Genomic DNA, 23,930 nt, shown 5'->3' on the forward strand with positions numbered 1-23,930 from the left:
CACAATCACCAGCTGTCTTCGACTCCATTATTATCACCTTCCCCCTGAAGTTATTTCTAAAGTTTTTAACAAAGTTCTGTACCTTCGCCGACGTGGCGCCGCCGCTACCGTCGCTTCGATGTGCGGAAATTCAGTACATGGAGGAAAATGAAAACACAGAGATCCGGCAGATTAAGAGAGAATATGAGATCTAATAAGTAATAGTAATGACAATGAGAGTGAAGCAAATCGACTCGAGCACAGTAAAACCAAGAAATACAAATAAATGACAACAATCATGAAGCGGTCACCGTCTAAATCCTCTCGGATCCTAAGTACACCAAAAATAAAAGTAAATAAAAAATATACTAAGAAAACTACAGCAACGACTAATGCCGATAATGAAACCCTAAGATCTGCGTCTCCAGAGGAGAGCCAAGAGTGAAGACAAACCGATTAAATTTAAAGCAGTAGAGCAGAGGAAATTACAGCCACGATGATAGATCCAGAGACGGCGATTCTGTTCACAGCACCACCATTGCCAGGAGTGGAGGCCGGCGACGGAGCCAGAGCAGGAGGAGTTGAGATCGAAGGATTTGGAACTGGAGTTTGTGCTGGTGACTCCGAAGGAGCAGTAGGCGGGGCCGGTGGAGAAGTAGCCGGCGACATAGCAGGTGGTGAAGTGTTGAAATATCATCACTAGCCCAATAGAGTCAAGCCCAATAATTGTACTAGCCCAATAGAGTCAAGCCTAATTGTACGAGCCCAGTATATTTATTTTAGTAGAGATTTTAGGAGAAAGAGATGTAGATATTTTAGGAGAAAGATTCAATTTGTTAGGTCTAGATTCAAATCGGTTAGGTCTAGATTTAGATTGGTTAAATATAGATTGTTTACTCTTAGTATAAATACCCCCACCCTACCTAGGTTATTCATCCAAGAAATCTAAAAACAATAAAAAGCAGAAGTATTCTACAGAGTGTCTTGTATTCTCTTCTCGATTGGTCTTAATAAAGAGAGCGAGTGTTTCCCACAGTGAGTTGTGTTCAACATTTGGTATCAGAGCGAGGTTAGTGTAGGTTATCTGATCTCTTGGAATCCTTAGTATGCTCTGTGGTTGCAGCTCTGCCTGATCTTCCACATCAGAAACGATTTCTTGAGATTAGTGGTGAGTGAGTTTCTTTTGTGTCGTGAGAAGTCTGTGACTCTGCAAGTCTTGTGTCAAAAGAACTTGTTTGGTATTACTGAGGTATGGCCAACACGATGAGTGATTTCCAAATCGTTGGAGGAATTAAGAAACTCAACAACAACAACTACAACACGTGGGCAACATGCATGATGTCCTATTTACAAGGACAGGATCTTTGGGAGATCGTTGGCGGGTGTGAAACTACGCCGCCAGAGGAGGATTCTAACGACGCCTTGCGCAAATGGAGAATCAAAGCAGGCAAAGCAATGTTTGCCTTGAAGACCACCATCGGAGAAGAGATGTTAGAACATATTTGGGATGACAAGACACCGAAAGAAGCATGGGACACATTCGTGATGTTGTTCTCAAAGAAGAATGATACGAGACTACAACTTCTGGAGAATGAGTTGTTGTCAATTTCACAACGTGATATGACGATTGCTCAGTACTTCCACAAGGTCAAATCGATCTGTCGGGAGATTACTGAACTAGACCCAAAGTCCGCCATTGTAGAATCTCGAATGAAGAGGATTATAATCCACGGATTGCGACCAGAATATCGAAGCTTCATTGCTGCTGTACAAGGATGGCCCACTCAACCATCACTGGTAGAGTTCGAAAATTTGTTAGCCAGCCAAGAAGCCATGGCTAAACAAATGGGAGGCTTCACGTTGAAGGGTGAAGAAGCACTCTACACGAGTGAAAGTCAGAGCAATAATAGGCCGTCTACCAGACGTGGATACAATGGTGACAAAAGAAGAAGCCACCAAGGGATTGCACAACCTGAGAGAGCTCAGAAGAACGACAACAAGAGTTTTCAAAGAACGAGATTTGGTGGTATTTGCTATAACTGCGGGAAAAAGGGCCATATGTCTAGAGATTGTTGGTCCAGGAAAAAGACCATTGAAAACAATGTGGCAATATCCAAAAAGAAGATAGAAGATGAATGGGATGCAGAGGTACTATGTCCCATAGAAGAAGACGAGCTAGCACTCATGGCGACAATGGAAGACCATATCAACTATGAGAATGACTGGATCGTTGATTCAGGATGTTCAAATCACATGACTGGCGATCAGAGAAAATTGCAAGACAAGAAAGAGTACAAAGGAAGTCGTATGGTACGTACAGCAAATAACACACAGTTATCAATTGCTCAAATCGGCAATACGACAATCATGCCTGGCAATAAGTCTGATACAGTGTCGCTACATAATGTTTTTCATGTACCGGGTATAAAGAAGAACTTGTTGTCAGTGTCACAACTAACAACATCAGGAAGCTATGTCTTGTTTGGGCCAGAAGATGTAAAAGTTTATCAAGATGTTAAGATAATAGGAAAGCCGACGATAGAAGGACGAAGAGTGGAGTCTGTCTACGTTCTATCTGCAGAGTCTGCCTATGTTGACAAGACCCGAAAGAATGAGACGACAGATCTATGGCATGCAAGATTGGGACATATTAGCTACCATAAGTTGAAGCTGATTATGGAGAAATCTATGCTCAAAGGTCTACCACAACTGGAAGTCAAAACAGACGTTGTCTGCGCTGGATGTCAGTATGGTAAAGCTCATCAATTACCATACAAAGAGTCAAGTTTCAAAGCAAAGAAACCATTAGAGTTAGTTCACTCTGATTTGTTCGGCCCAGTCAAACAAGCATCGATCAGCGGAATGCGGTATATGGTGACATTTATTGACGACTACTCAAGATATGTGTGGATTTTCTTTATGAAAGAAAAGTCTGACACGTTCTCAAAGTTTCAAGAATTCAAGATGATGGTCGAAGGAGAAGTAGGAGCGAAGATTCGTTGTCTACGTTCAGACAATGGCGGAGAATACACGTCAGATGAGTTCGATCAATATTTACACGAGTGTGGGATACGACGTCAATTTACATGTGCCAACACGCCACAACAAAATGGTGTAGCAGAAAGAAAGAATCGACACCTTGCAGAAACCTGTCGAAGCATGTTACACGCAAAGAACGTTCCAGGAAGATTTTGGGCTGAAGCTATGCGAACTGCTGCCCATGTGATCAACAAGCTTCCTCAACCAAAGCTAGGGTTCGTCTCACCATTTGAGATACTATGGGATATGAAACCTACAATTAGTTACTTCCGAGTATTTGGCTGTGTTTGCTATGTATTTGTGCCTGACCATCTACGTAGCAAGTTTGACAAGAAAGCAGTCAAGTGTGTATTTGTTGGATACGACAATCAAAGAAAAGGATGGAGGTGCTGTGATCCAACAAGTGGAAAATACTATACATCAAGAGATGTAGTTTTTGATGAAGCATCTACATGGTGGTCCTCGGAGAAGAAAGTCTTATCAGATTCAAACATTGAAGAAATTCTACAACAGAAGCTGGGGGAGCAAACTACACAAATTCAATCAAATGTCGATGCATCTGAAAATCCAAGCGACATTGATATTGACAAGCAGGAGGTGACTCAATCAAGCGAATCTGATAAAAATGAAACAACACATCAACAACTTAGGCGATCAAATAGAATCCGAAGGCCAAATCCTAAGTATGCAAATGCAGCTATTGTAGAAGATAGAGTTTACGAACCAGAGACATATGAAGAAGCATCACAAAACTCGGTTTGGCAGAAAGCGATGGAGGAAGAAATTATAGCCTTGGAGCATAATCAAACTTGGGAACTAGTGCCAAGACTAGGAGATATCAAACCCGTCTCTTGCAAGTGGGTCTATAAAATAAAGCGTCGACCGGATGGATCAATCGAGAGATACAAGGCTCGACTTGTGGCTCGAGGATTTTCTCAACAATATGGACTAGATTATGATGAAACATTCAGTCCAGTGGCAAAGATTACTACCGTACGAGTTCTGCTAGCACTCGCAGCAAGTAAAGATTGGAAACTGTGGCAAATGGATGTGAAGAATGCCTTCTTGCACGGAGAGCTAGACAGGGAGATTTATATGAACCAACCAAAGGGATTTGAGAGTGCAGCTAATCCTAATTATGTATGCAAGCTTAGAAAAGCTCTTTATGGACTGAAACAAGCACCGAGAGCTTGGTATGGTAAGATTGCTGAATTTCTTACCCAAAGTGGTTATTCAGTTGCGCATGCAGACTCAAGCCTATTCATCAAAGAAAGAGAAGGAAATTTGACAATTGTGTTGGTCTACGTGGACGATTTGATTATCACCGGGGACGATGAAAGAGAAATTTATCAAACAAGAGAAAATTTATCAATACGCTTTCAGATGAAAGAGCTAGGAGAGCTTAAACACTTCTTAGGCCTAGAAGTTGATCGCACAGATGAAGGACTGTTTCTCTGCCAACAAAAGTATACCAGAGACATGCTTCAGAAGTTCAACATGTTAGAGTGCAAGCAAGTTTCAACACCGATGGAGATAAATGCCAAGATTTGTGCACATGAAGGCAAAGAGTTGAACGATGAAACAACGTACCGACAACTAGTAGGTAGTCTTATCTACCTAACTTTAACTCGACCTGATATCTCGTATGCAGTTGGGGTTATGAGTCGATACATGCAAAGTCCAAAGAAGCCTTATCTGGATGCAGCTCGACGGATCTTGAGATATATCAAAGGTACAATCGACTATGGTCTTTTGTACAAAAGAAGCAAAGACTGCAAGCTAGTTGGATACTGTGATGCTGACTATGCAGGAGACCACGATACTCGGAGGTCAACCACTGGGTATGTGTTCAAGTTTGGTTCGGGAACAATTTCTTGGTGTAGCAAGAGACAACCAACAGTATCATTATCAACTACAGAAGCAGAGTATAGAGCAGCGGCTGGAGCAGCCCAGGAAAGTACATGGCTAAAACTCTTGATGGAAGATTTGCACCAGAAAATTGACTATCCAATATCACTTCTTTGCGACAACCAATCTGCGATTCGCCTTGCAGAAAATCCAGTGTTTCATGCTAGAACAAAGCATGTGGAGGTGCACTACCATTTCATTAGAGAGAAGGTCCTAAAGGAAGAAATTGAGATGCAGCAGATCAAGACAGATGACCAAGTGGCAGACTTGTTTACAAAAGGGTTGAATACTAGCAAACATGAGAGCTTTCGCTGTCAGCTCAACATGATGCAGCGAATGAGGACTAGTGCTGAGGGGGAGTGTTGAAATATCATCACTAGCCCAATAGAGTCAAGCCCAATAATTGTACTAGCCCAATAGAGTCAAGCCTAATTGTACGAGCCCAGTATATTTATTTTAGTAGAGATTTTAGGAGAAAGAGATGTAGATATTTTAGGAGAAAGATTCAATTTGTTAGGTCTAGATTCAAATCGGTTAGGTCTAGATTTAGATTGGTTAAATATAGATTGTTTACTCTTAGTATAAATACCCCCACCCTACCTAGGTTATTCATCCAAGAAATCTAAAAACAATAAAAAGCAGAAGTATTCTACAGAGTGTCTTGTATTCTCTTCTCGATTGGTCTTAATAAAGAGAGCGAGTGTTTCCCACAGTGAGTTGTGTTCAACATGAAGTTCCAGTGGAAGGCGAGGGAGCCGCGCTGCCTGGAGCAAGAGACGAAGACGGTGATGAAGCCGGAGGAGTCGCCACAGTAGGCGAAGGAGCCGATTTAGGCGAGGAGACCGGCGGCGACTTGGTTGGAGAAGAGGCCGGTGCAGCGCCCGGAGCCTGGCCCAAAGAGCCGGCGATTAAAGCGACGAGGACGACGAAGACAAAGGCGGAGGAGGAAGCCATGGCCGTAAAAATGCAAAGAGAAGAGGGAAGAACACGAAAATGGAAGATGGAAGCGAAGTTTCAGTTGCAGAGATTGAGGATGAGAGAAGACGAGGGTTCTACAAAGGCTTAAATATATAAATATATATATATATAGAAACACACGCGTCGGCGCGTGTAAATTCTGAAGGGAAGAAGGGAAACTGAGGAGTTGCCGCGTCGGCTAGAGTTAGTTTTGACGGTGTTAAGAGCTTTCTAAGGGTTTAAGGTTTGATCATCACGAGGCCATAAAAACTTTTTAATTAACGGTAACGGATAACGGACCTAGTACCCTTCTTATTTTTATGAATTTTCTTTTAATTAAAAAATATTATTATTGCCATAATAATATATTACTTAAAAAATGCAATTCAGCTGTGGGAGAAATTTCGTAATGTGAAACTAGATTTGACCATTACAAAAGAGAGCTAGGGATAGGGTGGAACTAATCAAAATAGAAAATAATATGAAAATATAACTCCTCAATCATAGTTTTAAAATGCATGGTCTACCGGGAGAGATTTCCATACCTTTATAAGGAAAGTCCGAAGTCTAGCTCTGATATCATTTGTAATAGCACGAGCCTACTGCTAGTAGATATTGACTGTTTTGGCCTGTTACGTATCACTATCAATAGTTTTAAAATAGTCCTATACTAGAGAGACGTTTCCACACCCTTATACATAATATTTCGTTCCCGTCTCCAACTAATATTCCCAAAGTTGTGCTTAAATGGTAAAGATGAAGAAAAAATGATCATTTCAGACTCGTTTAAGGGTACGTGTATAAGATCATTTTTTTTGTACGAAAAAATTATAAATTTAATATTGGGTAGATTTTACATTTATTTCAAATTGTCAGGTGAAAAAGAAATTCTAAGGAATAAAAAAAGGTGCTGCTAAAAAAGATTTTCAACGAAGATATCATAAAAATTAAAATTAAAAAAAAAAAAAAAAAAGATCGATTTCTTTATATAATATTAGGATAAAATAGATCCAAAATTTTATGTGTATCTTAATTGAAGTAAAAGACTGTCTTTTTCCACTAGAACTTGGTAAATGTCTTTTTTGTAAATTTTAAATATTTAATTTTTTTTATTACATAATTGTGAATAATAAAATTATATTATAAAATTACCCGAGGTAGCAAGCAGGATTAAATAATAAATAATTAATCTTTTTAATCATTTCGTTAAATCTAGACTTTTAAAAGAACAAAAATTAAAATAGAACAAATTTTAAATTACGTAAATAAAAATGATATTTTAACAAACATCCATAAAATTTAAATTACCTAGGGTTAATGGCAGATATTTAAACAGTAAAATTTAAATTACCAAGAAGAATTGTTCCCAAATATGATGTTGAGTGAAGAAGGAACAGTGGGATTTTGGGGGCAAAGAATATCATCATTTACCCACACAATTGTCCCACCATTAATGCACAAAAATATTCTTGAGATCGTCCCACTTCCTCCTTGTTCTTGAACCACTACGACAAAGAATAAGATGAAGAATCCAACTGATTCATTGCTTACAACAAGAAGTTGACATACAAATTTATGCAACATGAATACCAAGAACTAAGTTAATTTTATATTATCTTCAATAATATATATATTTTTTTCTTTTGGTTTGATGCATAATCAAATACGTATAAAATTCTATCTTAATGGTAAGGCTTGTAGTCGACAAAACTATATTTTATTTCTAGAAATGAACCCACTATTATAGTCGTCCTATAGTGCTATTAACACTAAGACAAATAAACTTATAATAAAATATAAAAATTTGATCAAGATATCAAAAGTTCAAGACCCCATTTCATATATTGTTAGAACTAAAAAAAATACGAAACTCAATACCTAAAAAAGACCGATGAGTTAAAAGGAAAAACAAAAAATAAAAATAAAAATATCAGAACAACTACGATATTCAAAGACCAAAGTTAGATCTACGGTAGGATTTAACTCACCTCCTCCCGATATTATATGTTTTAATTCCTAACATTTAAAAGTTTCAATTATCTAAAGCTTTTAAAGTGAAAAAAAATGAAAGAGAAGTTTCTAAGCACTTAAATATTGGAGATTTAAACATAATGTTTCCCAACACTAATAAACAAAATCATAGGCCAAGAACAGTGTCCTGTATTTTAAGGGAATGGAGGCCTAAAACCATTATTGAATCTAGTTGTAGAAAAGAAAAGGGGAAGGGAAGGGAAGGGAAGGGAAGGGCAGGGCAGCTATTGATAGTGGCAATTGGGTTGTCACCGAGTGGGCCGGTCGAGATGATAGTTGTCACAGCCAAAAAGCAGGAATAGAATAATTACGACATTGTCACTCCTTGTGACATTCCACGTATTGTGGTTAAGGAAAGCACCAGTCTCCAGTCACCACCATCACCTAAAAAAAAAACACCTTTTGTTTTCCTATAGAAATAGCAAGAGGGCAGCTGTCCCCTGCTTTTTTCAACCGTACATATTTATTTCCCACAAATTTTCTCGACACGTGTTTCTTACCCCTATCCTTTTTGACCTTTTTCACCTTTATTCATTTCTTCCCTTATTGGTTAAGTTTTTGAGACTTGAATGCTGTGATCCCTAATCTCTTATATATAACCTGTAGCGCTGTGATCCCTAATCTCTTATATATAACCTGTAGCGCTGTAGGCTGTTGTTGTAGTCTAGATTTCCATATGATTACTATCTAATAATATTGTATTCATTTTAATTCACATAATACTAACATAAATTTATTTAAATATTTCATATTTCTTATAAATACAGGACGGTTAAGTACCAAACGATAACCATCCAGTTTTACTAGGTTGAGAACTTGTTCTAATTCTATTTTTCTTTTGTTCCGAAAACATTCTATAAGTAGAGAGTTCAACCCATGAATATGAAATAGTTGATGAAGACCACTCTTTTATCACATCATAAAGATCCCTTGAGCTATCTCCTACTATAAAGATATCTCGAGCTATCCTCATAATCTGCCTATTAGAAAGAACAGTAGTGGCTGTGATCTTTTTCTCCCAAACCATATTGCTAAGCAATCGAGGCTCATCATTTTTTGTTTCATGTTCAAAGATTCGTCCACACGGAAGCAAAACTCAATTTCTTTTATGGAGAAATTGAGGAGGTTATACAGAGATTTTGTTGGGCCTGCTTATGTGGTACCTAATCCTCTGGTATTTCACTCAACTAAGTAATTGTACCGGTATGAACTTTGTTCTCTTTCGTTCAACTAGGACTATAGACCCTGAATTTCTACACGAATCAAGATCGAGAAAAGGAAGAGAAGATGCATTTCAATCGATCAAAGACGAGAGTAATAAAAATCATAAAAAAAACACATTCTAAAGTAGAACAGAGATTGTCACGACACTCATTTACCTAATGATCCTAATTTTATTCACTTATATCTAATTGTTGAAAGTAATTGCAACAATAAACAACACTTTAATCTGTTTCAGAAGGAAAAGAAAAAATTTCCCAATATACTATAAACATATAACAGGTACCTGAATTCCATGCCGAGGATAGCTCTACACGTCCTCCATTAGATTGCATAATTTATTTCTTCCACGATACTTCGATTGTCATCTTGTACAGAACTAGATTCATCCGCCTAATAATGGTTTGATTAATTATAGAGTTAGTATCAAAGAAGTTCATTTTCTAACTTGGCTTTCAGAAGAATTGAGGAATAGGGAGCCAAATTATAGGTGCTTCCAATGCCCCGAATGCCATCCAATACAAAGTCTTGAGGAGACTCCAGATTGGTGTCCACCTGCATGAGAAGCGAAAAACCATAAAAACTCATTCACGAACACGGTTTGAAAAATATGCAGTTCTACCAAGTTAATTCAAGCCTAAAGCAACTCTATATTTTTCAAGTAAGGAAGTTGGACAGAAATTAGAAGCAACAAAATGGCAAGAGAGAAACTAACCACACGAAACCATTTTCGCTTTGTTGGAGGAGAGGGTAATGAAACACTGACAAAATAATCATGAGCATTGAATGCCAAGTAAACGTCTTCTCCATTACCATCATGAAGCCTGTAAATACTAGAAATCTTCAAAACATAGAACATAGATTCCCAAAACAGTTTGCATGACCAATTTTGTGCACATCTACATGAAGCCAGTCCCAAGAAGATGGGCTAAACAGAGCATAAAGTTCCATGGCTTGATATCCGTTGAGTATACATATACACATATTTGACAAACCTGTTCTGCTACCGGCAATACCTCTAGACCTGCCGGTTCATTTTTCTCCTATCTATTTTTGTTATTTTGGGAGGGAAGGCGAGGAAAGATACTAAATGCAGATTATAGAGTCAAATCCTCTTATGCATACCAACAAAAGGCCAATAGACATTTACAAACAATAACACAAGCTATGCATCAAAATAATCAAGTACCAAGGGCTTGTTTCCATTGGTTTCACAAGGGCGCTGTTCACACTAAGCTATCAATACTATCCTAGATTGAATGACAATAAGAGACGTTCATGTTCAATCTCTATGGTAGGTGATACTCAATTGAGGTCCATACACGTCCATTATATTAGTTGCTCAGTACAAGCACGATGTGGTGGGAGTGTGCTGTTTTTGCTTATTCAATAATAAAATCAACATTAAAATGCTGCTGAAATTTGCACCTCATGCATAATGGACTTGACGAAACAAACATGCATTTTAGAGTTTAGCATAATTCAAGAGTGCTTACGTGTAGGCAAGAAATTTACTTTCAGGATTATCCCAATTGCTTTCATGCCAAGTTATGTCATTCTGCAGTGAATCCTCTGTTAATCCCAAGAGGAGCATATTTTGAAGGGGGGAAAAAAGTGGAGAGAAATCACCTCGCCGAGAAAATTTTCCCGACTGAATAAATGGGGATGCTTCCTTCTAAACTTTATCACTTCAGAGAAAAATCTGAAGTGATCCCTCTTCCGTGCCTCTAACTACAGACCAAAAACATGAATAGTTGTTATATGAACTTCGACTATACAAGGGTTAGGAAGGTTAGTGACATAACAAAGACCTGTCCCCAAAGAAAATGGTTAAGAGCTGTATCATGTCCATAGCTATTGTTATTTCCATAACGAGTATGCCCGTACTCATCCCCCATTAACATCATTGGTGTTCCCTGAAAATAAGCAACCAGAAACTAACATTGGTTCCAATAATTTAAAAAGAGGAAGATAGAACCTCCACATTTCCAGAACCACGTTAGAGATATTTAATAAGAAAGTACACACCACCAAAGAAACAAAGCTTCTCTATCCAGAAACAACTTAAAAACGAGGAGTGGAAAAGAGTATCATCCCCTCAATCTAACTTTGAAAAAAGAGAAAAAGAAAGAAACAGATGAAGAAACGATGAAAAACATCCAGATCTAAGAATTTCAAAGCTTACCTTACCTAGCAGTAAAGAAAATCTTGGTTTTTTTTTTTTTTGAACCCTACATGGCTCGAGACCCAAAGGAAACTTTGGTCAGGGAAGGGTTTTGGAAATGTTATACCTGAGATGTCATTAGTGCCATATGGAAGTTTTTCATTTGCCTTGAGCGCAAAGCTCTAATATTTGCATCTTCCGTTTCTCCTGTCATATGAATAGTCATTGAAAAACAATTATATGTATGATCCCTAATGAAACTTTATTATTAGAAATGATGAAGCTGAGTTTAAAACGTGAATGAAAGCCTAGAAAGGTTGTTTTCCATGTTGCAAGGCACGTGAAGTGTGGATGCAACTTAACTTGATTTTTTTATTCAATTCCTTCTGGGAAAAAACATAAAATAAATTGATAGTGTTTTCGACCATTAATAACAAAGCAACGTTGCATTGAACTCAACTGACTAGTTAGCAATACACCAATAGACCAATTAAAAAAAAAACCGCAATCAACCAAAAGTATGGTCCCTTATATACCTTCAAAACCACAATTCCAGCTGAAGTTATCATTGCATCCATCATTTCCACCTTCTCCATTGGCATTATTGTGCTACACAAACGAGAAAATAAAATCAGATTACAGATTAGAGGATCAATTCAAAAGAAAATGGGTAAATGACAACCATACATACCTTGACATTGTAAGAAACTAGATCACGAAGTGTAAATCCATCATGAGCAATAACAAAGTTAATACCATGATAAGGCTTACGGTTATTCACCTGTAGGAAAAAGTGAAAAGCCTAAACAAGATATTTCAAAGAGCTTGTATATATCTATTGATAAAATAGGAAGAGGTTAAGTATTAAATAATAGTGAAGATACAGAAGGATATACACAATTAGAACCAATATTTTATTGCAGGGACACATCCAGGGGCCAAGTAACATAGCCAACGTTCCACACCATAATCCCATATCACAACACACTTGAATCTATTCTCACCAAGCATAAATTAAAAGAAAGCCGAAACTTACTTTGTAAAGATCAGAAGACCCAGAAACTCGAGTTGCAAAGCTTCCCTTCATGCCACAGTCGCCCTAAAATGGGAAAAGGTTTAAGAAAATTTTTTAAGGTATGTTACCAGTTGGCTTTAGAGTTAAAGAGAAGTAATCTTAATATCATATCAAATATATATCTTTCCAAAGGGAAGAACAGCCAATAGGGTAGAGTTACCAACTGGATTTCATATTCCCCATATTCAGTGCGGCTATTACTCAAAGAGTAATACCCTTCAGATAGTTTTCAATTAACACTAAAACTCAGACACAGGTTTCTAAAGGGAAGGAATTTGATGTACTAAATTTTTTCTGTGCTATTGTCAGTTACTGAGTATTCAAATATTTACTGTACAGTTGGACAATTGGGGGTTCATTGTGGTTACCTGTTTAGCAGGTTTTAAACATTAGTTAATGACCTACTTATGGCCTCCACCACTCATAAACATGAAACTTATCAGATTAATATAATTAACTCTGTTTCTTAAGTTTCTGCATTTGTTACACATACAGCAAGAACTTTATTGAAGATGATATTAATGCCTATATCCTGAAATCCAAAATTATATAAATATTTAGAGCCTCACCTTAAAAAAATTATATGATTATGAAAATAAATTCCTCACACATCAGCAATTAAAAAACGAAGGAAAGAAAGAAACAAACAGTGTTCCCACTCAATATTACCTTGATAAATTTTCTAATGTCGTCACGGTATATTCCATTCCATTCAGCCCACCTGCATGAACGAATGTACGAAAAATGGATTGATGCTTCAATTTTAAAATTTTTAAAAAAAAAAGAAAAAAAGAACAGACCTGGTGTGTATTCATAACAAATAAACTTGCCTTACATGACAATATTCATTAAATGTTAAACTAACAATGTGTAAAATCATGAACATGTTTACCAAAAAGCCTGGTGTAGAAGGATTTGACTAGACTTTAAAAGATAACTTCAAGTTTGGGGCAAAAAAACCTGATGCTCGATAAAATATACAATAAGAAAAAGAAAAGAAAGAACATATATATTTCATGCAGAACATCAAATGTCAGTTAGGTTAATTCCTACCTCGCATGCTAAACTAATACTAATTTTAAAAGCTTACGCTTGTAACGGCAATCAAACAGAAGTTATATATATTTCTGACATTTAACTCTAACAAAAGATATATTGAAACTCATAATTAATAATGCAGAGGGAAATAGATAGCTACCGATCCCAATTTGGAAATCTACCAACAAGATAAAGACCTCCACAATCCCATGGTTCTGCAATTATTTTACACCTTGATAGGATAGCATCTTTTGATATTGCCTGAACCAACAAAAATATCAATCTTGTGCCATATCTACCTGACTTATGCTAAAATAAAATTAAACTAACAAGAGGACAACGAAGCAAATGAAGATGGCTAAACTTACACCAAACATACAGTTAATTTCACAGGTAAGTAGAATGTATAAGTAATTAGAATAGGAGTATTGCAAGACTGAAATTATAAAAATTGCAAATTTGAATAATCAAAAGATAGGAATAGGAAATTTTTTTTGAAATTGTAAAAAATAAGAAAAACTATAGAAAGATGAAGAGCGTCTCAAGTAATTCAAGGAAATTAAAAGCAACCCTCCTTGAGCAAGCTCAAACCAAACAGCCACAAAATTATCCATCTTACCTTATCCGTCAGACCCCGTTTCTCTATTTTCAAAACTAGTGGTCTCTATCACTCTCTTAGCAAATGCACTCTTAGTATACTATCCCTCCCCACTGACTATATAACCTTTCCTGCTAGACGCCTAGACCTACCATCATAAAAATAGAAAATAAAAGTAGACTACTTTATCAAAAGGATCCAAAAAGAAGTAAAATAGACTTCAGCAACAAGTTCTTTGCGCAAAATATTTTTGGCTTCTCTCCTTCCAGATACAGAATTAAATGCCAAATACGCAGGTTAACAGGTTAACAGAAAAAAACACGTACACAAATTTACATACCCTTATGAGTGGGGGAGCACTAAGTGGAGCACCATCTGGTCCCCGGCAAAGAACACTAGCAAGATCAAATCTAAAACCATCTACGTGATATTCAACCACCCTGAAATTGAGTGGTAAGGATAAAACGCAGAAGGAAAAAAGAAAAAAAAAAAAAAAAAAAAAAAGACAAGCGCTGTAGTACGTACACAATATAGGAACTAAGAATAGAGTGAGATAAAAAAAATATGTAGTTCAAGTACAAGGATTATAATATTATTTGTTTGTTTTCTGTTCTTTTTAAGCACATCAAATCCTAAGCAGCAGCACCTGACTCCACATTAATAATGTTTTTCAATTTCAAGCAGCATAAAGTGGACTCCGTACACGGTAGAATATGACACAAAATTACATATTTAAAACTCTAAGGGGCCTGCCTGAGAGTCTGTTGCTCATTTGCTTGGACACCCACTTAAAAAGGAGAAAGAGCTCTTTGGTTGAAAATTAACAGGGCCTTCTTCTGATCGGTTAATCAAGAGGTCTTTCTGTAGGCAAAGAGGTATCTTTTGGGAGATTTTCAATCATGTCATGTTTCTTGCAATTACTTGGGTGTAAATAACCACCTCTTTTTCACTCTGCTTATCTAATATTTTGTCCAGTAAGATAAGTCTTTTAACTCCTTTGGATAGGGGATTTTTGCTCCTTTTTTTTTTTTTTTTTTTTTTTGTAAGTTTCATATATCAATGAAATTGTTTCTTATTAAAAATAAAATAATAATAAAAGGTTATGTATGCAGAATCATATTTGAAAAGCATGTTTCACAGTGAAATATAGATCAAATTCGTCCAAATAAGTTCCTGAGGAAGCTAGCGTGAATTCCATACCAGTGCCTTAAGCTGTCAAGAATTAGTTCCATGACCACGGGATGGTTACAGTTTAAGGTGTTGCCTGCAAAAAAAGGAAAAAGGGAAACCAAGTAACTCAAGACGTAAGCAGGTTATTGACATTTTAAAACAAATGTTATTCATCTCAATTTGGGTTTTTTTTTTTTTGTAATTTTCATATTTTTTAGGAGGAAAGGTTTTTTTCCTCCACTCCCAAAGGGAGCTTGTATCTTTGAACATACCGGAAGTTTTCAACCATCAACGGCTGAAAATTTGTTTCTTGCTACAAACTACTTGAAATGATATAATATATTTCCATTTCTCTGACTGAGTACATATGGTTGGTTAGGCAGCTACTTACCTAACTAGCCAACAAGCTACATAATCACAGGTAATATATCCCAATTAATCTATCAGCATTAACTGCCAGGAATGAATATATAGAAGTACATGGCCGGTAAGTAAGGTAGTCCTCTTACATCAACTCTCTTCCCCCACCCCAAATTTAGATCTCCTCTTTGAGCTAAGGCATCAGTTTATAAAGGGCTGCGTTAATGCGGAGATTAGAAGGAGTCCCATAATGTATTCATTAAATACACTTTATTCAAACACAATCAAGCTAGCTTGTAGCAACCTAAACAATGTCCAAGCTAACATAAGTTCCACTGGGGGTTTTCCATGCTATAACGAACATGAATATAAAATCTCCCTCTCATACTTCCCATCTGAACTTTTTTCTTATTCCTATAAATAAATAATAAAAAATAAAATCCAGGAATTCATGTCCCTTGATGGAACTATTGTATTTCTGACTTTTAATTTAGAAAATGAAAGCCCATCCTATATGAAGAAATATGATAGAACTAACGAAAAGGACCAAGAAAGAATTAGGAGCCCTCACTGTCTCTCCAGCAAGTCGTCCTAATTGCTCCGTCCCCCAGCTAACAATCTACCCGTCCACCTAACTTGTTTACCCAACTATCCTGTGTAATGATTTATGAAGCTCTGGCCACTCATTCTCCAAGCATATGTGAGGTGCTAGGAGGCTGGGGGTAGCATTACTTGTGAAGTGAAGACTTGAAGAAAGCTCGAGCGAAGTTCAAAACTAAACTTAAAAATATAAATTGGAGAAACAGAGTTATGCATTCAGAGTAAAGCTTCCATTTTTATAAGCATAATACCAAGAGAACCAATTTACCACAGCCAGAGAAGTTCAAAAATTGACCATTATTCCTTAGGTCCAACATGTAATAAACCTACAAAAGAAGTTGATGAGAAATTTAGAAAATTCCAACATACTATTTACTGTTAGTAGAAACTAGCAAGTTTACCCAAGCTAATGTATCTGTACTTGCACAACAAACTTACTAAAGAGTTGAGTACAACACCTTATTATCAATGCCACGAAATGAAGTGGTATATGGATACACATCATCAGCCTCATTAGTGTGGTTGTACACAACATCCAAAATGACCTGCAACAGAAAACAAAAAAAAAAAAAAGAAGACCTCAGTCCACAATAAAGTACAGATACAAGATATATCAAGGAAAGATACTGCCAACAAAGTGACAGAGAACTGAATCAGATGTAAAATCCCATCTATGTGTACATTAAATGATCATATACATGATTTACCTCTATCCCAGCACCATGCAAGGCTTTAACCATTTCTTTAAATTCCCGCGAAGCATTAAGAGGTCCACCACCAGCACTAGCATATCGACTCATTGGAGCAAAAAAGTTGATTGTGGAGTAGCCCCACGTATTGATCTTTAAATAATAGTAGGCATAAAAGCAAGTTACGAAGAAAGTGACAATGGAGTATAATGCTCACTTCGAAACAAAGAATAACTTACAAATGATTATCCAGCAACACATTTCTAAACCAAAAGATTGTTTTGTGTACCTTTCTGAAAGTTTATATCATCACCACAAATAAAGAAGTATGGATAATGAGACACGATGACTCCACCCAACAAAGACATGAAAGATGAACAAATTATTTTAGGCATTTGGGTATATCAGAATTTGCAGGTTAAGTTGAGCCCCTAGTCTTAGTCTTTTTGGCTTTTTAAGGGGGTTAAAATATTTATCAATATGAACTTCGCTGAAATTTTCTTTTACCAAAATTATCTAGAAAACATCATTCCAAGTACAAAAATTTCCTCTATCTCTATAGCCATGACACCTACAAAAACCAAAAACCAATTTTTCAGGCTTGTGGGTACCACCAATTCAAATGAAGAATGTTGTACAAGACCTCTGATATAAGCATTTCACAACAAAGATAGTGATGATTTTCAGTAGTCAACAGTAAAAGATAATCAAGTTATTGCATAAAATTTACCATATGATTCCTGGGGTTTGGATGCCTTTGGAACTCTAACTCATCAAACTCAAAGACAGGCAATAATTCAACTGCATTGACACCGAGCTCTAGCAGATGTGGAATCTTCAAAATTGGAGAAGTAAAAGATTAGATATATAAATTTTTACAGAAGGGAAATTGCGAAAGAGGCAAAGAAAAAAGAGTACTAGTAGTTTCCAAATTATCAAATGGCAGATGTATCATTTCCTCTGTAGTGTCGGGAACTTACTAATTTGTTAGCAAAAGGGAATTATTAACACACAAATTTTTTGTTGGCAATGATTTTATAAACAGGCAAAATGAGAAACTATTTCACCGTTAATATTCAATGAATACTGTTTGCAGTCTAGGTTTGTATATTACAGATGAAGAAAATACAAGAAACAATAACAAATAAATGGCTTGTATATTCTGTCACCCAGAGAAGAGGTCAGATTGAAGCCAAAATAAACCAGCTACACCAAGCTAGGGTTATAAGATAAAATATAAACAATAGGAGTAGGAACTTTCACATAAGAAAAGAACAATTCTCCCACAGTTATCTGATATTCCGACAAACTTCTAAGGCACCTACGAGTTCTAAATTATCTATCACCAAAAAATTCTAAAGAAGTCTGGGTTTAGGAACTCACAAATTGCAATGGTCATATTTCTTTCTTCCAGCATATCCTTAAACCAAAAGTACTCACTTAACTTTTCTCTTTTCTGATTTTAGAAAAAATTTAAGCCTAATGGGAACAAGATTCTAAAGCACCCATACATGAACTCTGATGATAAAGTTAAAACAGATCGATGTCCTAGCATGCTAAATCTTATTTTTGTAGTATGTCATTAAGACCATCGTTCATTTCCCCAGGACTCTTGATAGCTTCTTCGCTCAACTTATTTTAGTGCCTCAATTCAGTGGTCATGCTAGAATTATCTAGTCTGATACCGTGGTCGCCAATCTTTGGAGGTTGTTGTTCGGAATGAATCAACAGATTCTCAAGGAGATTGAGTCAAGCACAGGGGACCTTCTTTTAGGATCTAATGATAACTTTTTCTTCTTGTTTCCTCTCCACTGAATTTTGTAATTGTGACTTTTTGCATATCTTTGCCAATTGGGAGGCCTTTTTGAAACCCATTTGGACGTCTGGGGAGATATCTCCTCTTCTTTTTTAATTTTTCTCTTGCCAATATAAATTTCTATTTTAAAAAAGATAACCGTACGCCATAAAGACAACTCTGCCATTCCATGTAGTTCAAGGTCTACAACATTTCAGATAGAAGTCAAGTACATTCTAAAAGCTTCTGCAATGCTATAAGCACAACAATCCTTTCCTTCCCCGGTCATAGTCAGCGATCTAGAGATATGATGATTTGTATGATAGAGAATGTAACGCAGTAAATCATTACACAATTGCTGTGCTATCTCTACTAAGAGCAGACACTAGTAGAATTATTGTATGTGTCATAAACCATACTTTCATCACGATTCTTGCTAAATTAAAACTTGTGATGTACCAAAAAGCGAAGAAAGAGAAAGGCACAGACAATCCCGGCACTATGCTTTAATCAATAACCTCTACCTTTTCAATAACACCCAGGTAACTGCCCCGTAGGCTTGAAGCCAAGCCACTAGATTCATCAGCTGTGAATGCACGGACATTCATTTCATATATTACAAGATCTTTCTGCATATAAGTTTGAAAATACATAGTATGTCAATATGTAAAACAAAAATATGAACATTCTTGAGAAAAATAAAATCACGTGGGAGAAGCAATGAAAGAGTTCACGTGCAGTAAAATTACTTGACAAGCTAACACTTCCCTTTATAGGAAAACTAGTTTTCATGAGATAAATGAAAGTACAAAAGGACTTAACAAACACCGGGACTTAAAAATGGAAAGGACTAGGACCTTAAAATGTTGGTAATCAAGACGACGGTAATAACAAAAAATGTTTGGGAATAGGGATTCAACGAGAGCTTAAAATGAGCCGAAGCTTAATTATCTTCCCACAAAATATCAATACCCAAAAGATTCTCTTATTTCTTTCTAACTAAATATTCTAGGAAATAACTCGCTCGTAGAAAGAAATGGCCTTCCTCCCAAAACAAAGGATCTGAGACAACTTTCTCCATCATCAAACAAACAATTGACCCCAAAACCATTGAGATGCCAAAAGCTTATTGTATCATAGACCAGACATTTGTAGCAAACAAGAAGACCACAAAATATTATTCGAGTCCCATAATGCTAAAAAGGCACAGAATTGACGCCAAGGACAAAAGCAAAGCTCTCCAAATGAATTCTAAGGAATTACTAATAAATCTTGCAATTGAACACTAAATTAATACTTGGGTAAAGAAAACCTAACACGTGTATCTCACTCCCTTAATCTCTGCCTAATATTTTACAGATAAATGTGTTAATGCATTTAATCAGGTAAAAGATATACCCTAAACATTAACAAAATAAAACACACACACACGCACACAATAGGGCATGCACCTCCAAATTATTCTAGCAGTAGATAAGTAACTTTTACCTCTAGTATATTAGGAAGCTTATAGTCATCTCCCCAATCAAAAGGCAAGCTATCGAAATCATAGGTCCCAAGAAAACCAGATGACTTATTTTCACCCCCAAAGTATCTTCGACCTTCAACAAACTTTGCGTAAGGATCTAAAAGCACAATTCTGTCATCAAACCGATGCCCATGATGCCAACCTTGAGGACCATCAATCCTATAGCCATATAGGACATTTTTCCGAGGCAAATCCTGCTCAAAAAGCACAAACAAATTGTAAAACACACAGCATTTTCTTTACATGTAAACTAAACAGAGAAGGAGCCAAACTCAAACAAAGGTCTAAGGAAATTTATCTAGATAACCAACATCACAACAAAGAAAATGATAGAAATGGTGTTATGTGACCAAACAAAAGGACTAAGATGCACACACACTGGATTACCCCCCTTCATTTCAATAATATATTTTAAAAAAAAATGAAGAAGGAAAACTAGTGCTTGTGTCCATGTGCGTTTGTGTGTTTTGAACTCTTTTGACAGGTGATTGATTATCATGCATGCAATTATTATACCATCTTCAAACCTAATGGCCAAAAACTGTTCCGTACAGCTTATAAGTGACTTTATTTATTTACATTTAAAATAAGCACAACTATCATTAACAAATATGAAAGTAGAAAGAGTATGCAAAGCACAATGGAGCAGCATGACCCTGCATACCAAATTGATGCCACGTGTTATATGAACTACAACAAAAAATTAAATATCATTCTTTTAAACAAATGTCTGAACTATATTCCATAATTCTATTCAACTATCAGACCGTATCAAACCATCAAAATTAAAAGAAACTGCTTGTAGTAGCAATCCAACCAAAGCAGATCAATATACTAAAACCTGCAAGAATCAATGAAGATGAGGGCTTTCGGTGTACAAAAGAGCCAAACGGACTATGGAGAACAATAAGAGTAAACTGCGAAACCAATTAATCAAAATTGCAAGGTAGAGAACTAATCAAATTTTCAAATGTAAATGAATTTTGATTCTGACGGTACAAGTCATCTCCAACCATCCCTGCATAAGTGACTCCATTAGTTCAATTCCCTTGCCCTCTAAGAAAGAAGCAACTCCAGTAACTTTTCGAGCAATTTTTAATACGTGATTTAGAAGCCTTTCTTCCGATTGCCAACAAGCAACATAATACAGATCAGAAAGCAAAATGTTACATTCTCACATGCAACTATATAAACCCATGAAACAATGTGTTTTACCTTCTGAATACTAGAAAGGAATATAACATGAGATTCCAAATAAGTTACAGTGACGAAAAATGATAACTGTAAACAGATTAAAGCAACAACACTGCAAAATTAATCAATATATTTTTCCTGCAAACCTGGATACAAATATGCCAAATATCTCCAGTTCTATTGTCATCAGGGTCCAATTTGAACTCCAGCGTTCTATCATCAATCCTGAAAGGGCCAACATTAACATTAAAAGCTTGAAGTTGAAAGAATGAACAGGAAAAAGACGGGGAAAAATGCTAATATTACTAAACTGACAAGCAAATGAATATTCAAGAAGATAACCTCAACCACCAAGAGAGAGGGAGAGAAACATGTGAAATTTCATGCAAACATTATGTTGAAGAAAGAGATAGAGACCATTTCAATTGTTATAATTTTTGTATTCCAAGCATCACATCCTTTCAACCCCAAGCCAGACCAGTGGAAGTTGGTCATGGATGATAAATATCCATTGCAAATTGCAAGTTGATATCTTAATAAATGCTTTTGCACCGTACCCAAAATTTAAAGCAAAAAGTCTACAAGAGGCATTTTAATCTCAATATATATTGCAAGTTAGAAATGCACCTCTCATTAAATGATAAACAAATGGTGACAGCGGTAGCATGCTGTGAGAAAATGGCAAAATTGATCCCGTTGTCGACTTCTGAAACGCCCAAGGGAAATGCTTGGCCTGGGACTATTTTCAACATCGGGCCAGTGTCCAAATTTTCAGGGGCTTCTTGCTGATGTTGCAAACAGAAACCATGTGCCATGTTAAATGTAGGGTACTGCTAAAGATTCATTGCCCCGAAACATATCTTTGGCTTAAATAAAACCAAAATCAGATAGCAATTTCTAACCATATAAAGGGGTCCTACATTATTATACATAATGCAGAGGAAAATTGCAAACACGTCCTCATTTCTCTCACTATCAATCTTGGCATAAATTGCAATTTACTATCATAATGGAATATCATTTGCCACAGAAAAGTGGTCCATGAAGTAAAGCCGAAGCTTCATAATCTGAAAATAAAGTAACTGCTGAAATAGCATTCATGGAGAACCACTAACTATAATGATGCTCCGCAAACATCTTCAAATTGGATATCCCACATTCATTTTCCAAGTGCCAAAGGTGTAGGCAGTGGCTGTCAGTTTGGATACTTATGTCCGTTTTAATCACAAATCCATTGTAATTTTATCTCTTCTCCATCCGAACTAGATTTTCTTAATCGTATGAGAGATTGATTAATTTGCAAACATCATTTCGTTCTCCCTACAATAAATGCACGATGGAACTAAAAAGCAAACACGGCCATAAGGAATGATTATGAACCTCCAGCACATGATCTTGATCACGACGACCAAATGCACTTACAGTGCAAATCTTGACGCCTCCTTGCTTTGTCTAATCTAAGCAGAAAAGCTCAGCCAAGTCACTCAAAGACATAAATCATTGATCACAAGTTGAAAGAAACGAGACATAAGTTGTGGATATCACCATACCTCACTAAAAACCTCTTGGCTGCTGCTGCTTCCGGGACCTCGCTTCCCTTGCGGCTTCAATCTAATCAAACAAATAAGGAAAATAAAGTCAAAGAGACAAAAAGAAACAACCTATACACCTCACACAGCCGATAACACCTCACAAAAAAATAAATCAATAGAACTCCCTATCAATTAGGACGACATTGCATTCCGATTAAAGAATCCAATAACGAAACCGAAGAAAGAAACAGAAGTACGGTAATAGATCGATGAAAAGTACCGAAACTGAACGGAATGAGCAGCTCCGGTGCAGGATGATGCAAAGAGAGGAAGCTGAAGAGGAGCTGAATGGTGGAGCGGTATAGAACGGATCATACTCGAATTTTCAAAGCTGGAAGTGATCAGATTACTGAGAGATCTGAAAGAAATGGCGCAGTGATGAAAATGAAGATCAAGTTCGTTAGATGATGGGATTTGTGAAGCTATTTTGGAAATGGAAATTTACCGATTTGGAAAGTCGAGCGCGGCAACGAAACCGGATCATTTTCATGTCTGCCACGTGAACCGAACTCTAAGGAACACTCTCCATACGTGGTGAGCTTTGGGATTAGCTTGTCCTCTTTCTTAAATATCAAAATTTTGCGGGTCCCACTAGGTTGGGTAATTTGTCGTCAGAAAAAAAAAAAAAAAAAAATCATTCCCAATTTTTTTAAAAAATCAATTTCATCAAATTGCGTTTAATTTTTATTAATTTACTCATTAATTTTGATGGAAAATAGTGGGAAAATCAAATAAAATTTTAATGCACAAATTAGTTATAGAATTATTTTTCCAAAATTAATAAATTTCGACCAGAAAAATTAGTTATGATGTCATATTTTCTCAAAAATTTAATTTAATTTCATATCCTTATATTTTATAATAATATTTAAAGTGAAAACTTATTAAACGGTTAATTAATGGTTAATTTTACAACATTGATTTATTGAAGTTTTAGGTGTAATTTGATAAGTTTAAGGGATAATTAGAAAAAAAAAAAAAAAAAAAAAAAA

The 23,930-nt window shown here is 36.2% G+C and overlaps 1 protein-coding gene across 2 annotated transcripts; it reads right to left on the reverse strand.

The window, feature by feature from the left end:
* Positions 1 to 7,208: 7,208 nt before the first annotated feature.
* LOC111476487 (isoamylase 3, chloroplastic) lies at positions 7,209 to 23,469 on the reverse strand. Of its 2 annotated transcripts, XM_023120160.1 has the most exons (26): positions 23,384 to 23,469; positions 23,159 to 23,296; positions 22,897 to 22,957; positions 22,727 to 22,798; positions 21,974 to 22,131; positions 21,493 to 21,571; positions 20,113 to 20,346; positions 19,149 to 19,253; positions 17,560 to 17,664; positions 16,848 to 16,982; positions 16,599 to 16,685; positions 16,409 to 16,466; positions 15,211 to 15,274; positions 14,351 to 14,450; positions 13,573 to 13,673; positions 13,044 to 13,095; positions 12,336 to 12,398; positions 11,991 to 12,080; positions 11,836 to 11,908; positions 11,427 to 11,506; positions 10,947 to 11,051; positions 10,765 to 10,866; positions 10,632 to 10,693; positions 9,851 to 9,959; positions 9,422 to 9,690; positions 7,209 to 7,388 (listed from the first exon to the last, which is right to left on the reverse strand). In XM_023120160.1, exons 2-25 carry the CDS (start codon positions 23,251 to 23,253, stop codon positions 9,562 to 9,564), a joined length of 2,319 nt encoding a protein of 772 aa, XP_022975928.1. In that variant the 5' UTR covers positions 23,254 to 23,296; positions 23,384 to 23,469; the 3' UTR covers positions 7,209 to 7,388; positions 9,422 to 9,561. The 2 variants fall into 2 exon arrangements, with proteins under 2 accessions (XP_022975928.1, XP_022975930.1); XM_023120162.1 differs by lacking the exon at positions 23,384 to 23,469 and having other exon boundaries at positions 22,727 to 22,803; positions 23,159 to 23,209.
* Between the last annotated feature and the right edge of the window lie 461 nt (positions 23,470 to 23,930).

This window comes from Cucurbita maxima, unplaced genomic scaffold, assembly GCF_002738345.1.
Source record: "Cucurbita maxima cultivar Rimu unplaced genomic scaffold, Cmax_1.0 Cma_Scf00003, whole genome shotgun sequence".
NCBI lineage: Eukaryota > Viridiplantae > Streptophyta > Magnoliopsida > Cucurbitales > Cucurbitaceae > Cucurbita > Cucurbita maxima.